At 51.8% G+C, this 4,545-nt stretch overlaps 1 protein-coding gene across 1 annotated transcript in view; it reads right to left on the minus strand.

The window, feature by feature from the left end:
• The window catches only part of LOC110314342 (X-linked lymphocyte-regulated protein 5C-like), a 10,696-nt gene extending 8,967 nt beyond the window's left edge, over window positions 1-1,729 (minus strand). The window contains exons 1-2 of the mRNA XM_021188756.1: window positions 1,624-1,729; window positions 1,063-1,132 (exon numbers count right to left, since the gene is read on the minus strand). Coding sequence (XP_021044415.1) covers window positions 1,063-1,132; window positions 1,624-1,729 — 176 coding nt within the window. The remainder of the gene's footprint in view (window positions 1-1,062; window positions 1,133-1,623) is intronic.
• Between the last annotated feature and the right edge of the window lie 2,816 nt (window positions 1,730-4,545).

Below are 4,545 nucleotides of genomic sequence, written 5' to 3' on the forward strand. Positions count from 1 at the left end.
ACAGAGATAGCTATACCAGTGTCCTTTCAGCAAGATCTTGCTGGCATATGCAATAGTGTCTGCGTTTGGTGGCTGATTATGGGATGGACACCCGGGTGGGGCAGTCTCTGGATGGTCCATCCTTTCATCTTAGCTCCAAACTTTGTCTCTGCCACTTCTTTCATGGGTATTTTATTCCCTATTTTAGGGAGGAATGAAGTATCCATGACAACACAGAATTCTTAATTGAGGACAAGCACCCTAAGTTTGCTTTGAAGGAAAAGGAGAGACCTGCCTTTTTGCAGAGGCTAGAGCTCATGTGGGGTAAAGTCAGATTTTCCTCTCTTGGGTCATTAATTTTATTCCTTTGTCCTTGTTTTTGTACTGAGCCCAAGTGTCCTTTGCAGATAGATACATATGGGCATACATAAGGGTTTCTTCCTGGAGCACATGTGACTGAAGGCCTACTGTATCCCCAGGAAACCCACCCCAGGCTGGGTTTGGGCTACTCACAGAAAATCGCAACCCAGGTGTTCCCTGCCCAACTGCAGGCAGCTGCACAGAAGTAGGGGATTTTATATTAAAAGTTCACGGGGATCCTTTCATGGTGCAACACAGGGTTTCATAAAGGCTTACTCCCCCATGTGTCCTGCACTCCAGCCGCATTCACTCTCCTCTTTCATCAATCTCCTCCTGCTATTTCTCCTACATCACCCAGACAATGTCTCCTCAACTTTTATGCCAGGTGACCATGTGCATCCCCAGAGTCTGCCTCGAACCACCTCCCCTCATCCCCCGCAAACCTTCCCCTCAACTGGGTATTGGCTGCCTCTTCCCACTCTCCCCTCTGAGTTCAGGTTATATCATTTTATGGACCNACTTGTAATCCAGGATCCCCAGAGGAGACAAAACAGGCGGCAGGAGTCTCTTTGACGCTGGCCTATTTCACTAAACAGCAGCACCCCCCGCACCCCCTCAACTTAGATCCATTTCCTGGTAGAGGGAACTTTTTGCTTTGCATATCTGCATACAACCACACTGAAACTACCTCCCGTGGGGAAGGCTAACCCTTTAAGACATCACCTGGCCTCTTGCATGTCTGATCCTTGAGAATGGCTGCCCATCCCACTGGTACCAACTGCTAGATTGTCTGCTGCATCGAGAGGGAAGGAAAAACCTTTGCAAATGAAGCATGGGAATCAGCTCCAATCGAGAGCTGGTTGAGCCCAGATCCAACACAAAGTTTTGGAAGTGGTCTTCCAGGAACTCACGTGCCTCCCCTACCCACACTCCCAACCCCACAGGTGAAACTCGGCTTGGCCCCAGCCTAGGGACAGCAGATATATGTATGTGTACAAGCTTTACAAGAAAAATCCCTGTGACTCCTGGGCTTCTTCAGAGGCATGTTGGCCTCTGTGAGCCTTGTCTCTGTCATGGACTGAGAATGTCAGGTGGGGACTGAAACCCAGAGCATGTTTGAGAATCAGAGGTCAGAGTATGAATCCCCCTGTCCTCCATGCTCACCCAGCCGCAATACCATAGAATGGCCTGGTGAGTATCAGACTGCCCCCTTGTCCCATGTGCCAAGTAGTAGAGCGCCCCCACGGTTGGGCTCAGCCTCATAAGCCCCATATCAGTTGTTACCAGGGTTGACTGCATCTGGGTTCTTGGAGTCATCGGGTGGGAGGGTCTCATCTACTCTCGGGCGCTTGGCACTTTTCTTCATGGCCTTCTGTTCCATGTTCGACATGGCTGGAACCTTCCTGGGTCAGACAGAACTCCTGAAAGTAAAGACACTGAATTTCATGACCGTAAATGAAAACAGGGACCAGGACTCCACAGGCTATGTCCACGTGTACTGGAGCAAAGAGGAGGTGGGAGTGTGACATCAATATCCCCCCAGGTCCAATCACATCCTTTCCCAATTTTCTGGCTGAATGCAGAGCTCTCCACTACCCAGTAGCTCTCGGTCTCAGCTCTTTCTCCTGATTTCTTGTCATCAGGTTAGGACAAGCTTGACTAGACCTCTAGGTCCAATGTTGGTGTCTAGTCACAAACACCAACCCACCGGTGGCCAATGAGGACACTGGAGCCGTGCCCTGGCAAGCAATGGGTGGAGCCCTGCTGTGCAGTCTGGTGAAATTCCTAACCACTCTCAGTCTAGATGCTTCGGTAGAATCTCAGGGACCCAAGNCTCCAGGAGAGACCCAAAAGAATACACCAGAGGCTAATGCAGAGACTCCCCAATGCACTCACCCAAGATGACACACAGCCTGTGGAGGGCATGACGTCTCTGTGCTCACAGACAAGGAATATAGAAACCGGGGACATGAAGCATGCAGGCAGGCTTGTCTCTTCCACAGAAGGGTTGTGTATGCGTGCCTCTCTTCCACCCAGAAGGCTGGGAGTGGACTATGTTAANAGCCTGCTGGTCTGTGCCACCTGTGTGGTCAGGTCACATCTGAATCCCCCTGACTTTTACATTTATCTCAGACTCTCCAGCCCTCCCGACCCCCACCCGACCCTCATCCTTAGTTTTGTCAGTCAGTAGAGCTCTATGGGACATGTGGAACTGTGTCACCAGATTAAAAACTGGGAAGGCTGAGCAGATACAGAAGCCCCTGTAAATTCTCATATAGGAGAGTGGGAGGTGTCCACCAGGTTCCTGTACTGGAACACATGACCACAACACCCCATGTGAATATTGTGATCACTAGTCACATAGCCCAGAACACCCAGTGCTCCATGCTAATGATGTATCCAGATGGACAGGCCCTGGAGGGTTTAGCCAATAAGCTTCCCTTCACCAACATTCCTTCGTGCGAGATGTATTTAATCTCTGGTCCACCCTGAGTCACATGCACCCATCTTCCACAATGAACAGTGAATAAACAGTATGGACAAGCAGAGATTGTGTCATCAGGAAAGGCTGTGGGTGGGTGGAGGGAGTCTTCGTCATACACAGTCCTTGCCTTCTAAGTCTCCTGCAGAAGGACCCTCTGACCTTTGGACAAAGATGCCCGCCCCCGAGCTGAGGCAGAGTCCCCCCTTCCCCCAGCCCTGGGCTCATCTCTGGCTTGTGCAGTCCCCGCTTTCCAGACTCTACTATGTTCTCAGAGGTGACTGGATGACTGGGAGTTGGGGGATCCTTGTCTCACTGGCCTCAGCCTCACGGCAACTCCCACCCCCTCTCCCATCCCTTCTTGCCCTCGAGGGTCTCACAGCTGGTGAGATGTCACTTTCGGAAGTGTACTACCATGTGGATGCAGTGGCACTAAGCAAGGGAAATAGCCTCAAAGCAGTGCCCGAGAAGACCCTCTTCCCTCAAGGGTAGTAAAAGCTAAGAAGACATCCTTTCTGGAAGGGGTCTATCGTAGGTCTCCAGGTACCTTGTGTCTCAGCTAGGAAGAATCTCCCCACGGCGGTCTGTGTCAATGGTGATAACAGCCAGTGAGAAGTCACTTGCAGAAGTGTACTACTGAGGGTCCCCCGATATCTCACAAGCCTAGGGAAATACACATGCTGCAATCCCCCAAACCCCCTGTCACCCTCCAGAGTGGGTACGACCATTGCACGTCACTTCCAGGAGGGGCTACCTTGGGTCTCAGGCTATCTCGTCGCTCAGCTGGGGAATTACATCTCCTCCAATCCTCCCCCCGCCCAACCACTCTTTCCCTCGAGACTGCTTGCTATCACTTAAGGAAGGGTTTCACACTGGGGCCTACAATAGATAGGATAGATAGATAGATAGATACCTTGTCGCATGTACACCTCTTCCAGCCCCCGACCCCCAAGCCCCTTTGACCCTCGAGAGAAGGCTGAAACATTACAAGTCAATTCCAGAAGGGTTTTACCTTCACTGCTGTGATACCTTGTCACTCAGATATGCAGCTATGCCTCCTACAATCCACCCCGCCCAACCCTCCTACCCTTGAGAGTGGGCACTGCAATCGATGTCACTTCCGATGGGGTTTACCTTGGGTCTCGCGATACCTGGTTGCTCAGCTAGGGAACTACACCTCCGACAATCCCACAAACCCCACGGTGGGTGGGCACGGTCATTGGACATCACTTCCGGAAGGGTTTTACCTTGGGTCTCGCAACACCTTGTTCCTCAGCTAGCGAATTACACCTCCCACAGTCCCACCGAACCCCTCTTACTCGCAAGAGTGGGCTGGGCGGGGCGGGACCGGGCCGGGCTGGGCCGGGAGGTTCCAGGGGAGGGGAGAGGATGCTTCCAGAAGGGTATTACCTTAAGTCTCACGATGCCTTGTGTCCCACCTAGGGAATTGCACCTCCCAGTCCCACCGAACCCCTCTTGCGCTCGAGGGAGGCCACAACTAGTGCAAAGTCACTTCCAGAAGTGCTGTGCCAGGATGGAAAATATGTGCACATGCATGAGACTGGCCAATCAATCCGCTTCCAGGCAGAGACCCACCCGGCAATCATGCGTGTGTGACTTGGGGCTTGGGGTTGCGCATATGTCAACAACAACAACAACAAACAACAACAAAAAAAATAGCTGTCTTAAGGTTTTCAAGGGACCCGAAGAACCCACACTGTTTT

This window comes from Mus pahari, chromosome X (genome assembly GCF_900095145.1).
Source record: "Mus pahari chromosome X, PAHARI_EIJ_v1.1, whole genome shotgun sequence".
In the NCBI taxonomy this organism is placed as follows: Eukaryota; Metazoa; Chordata; class Mammalia; order Rodentia; family Muridae; genus Mus; species Mus pahari.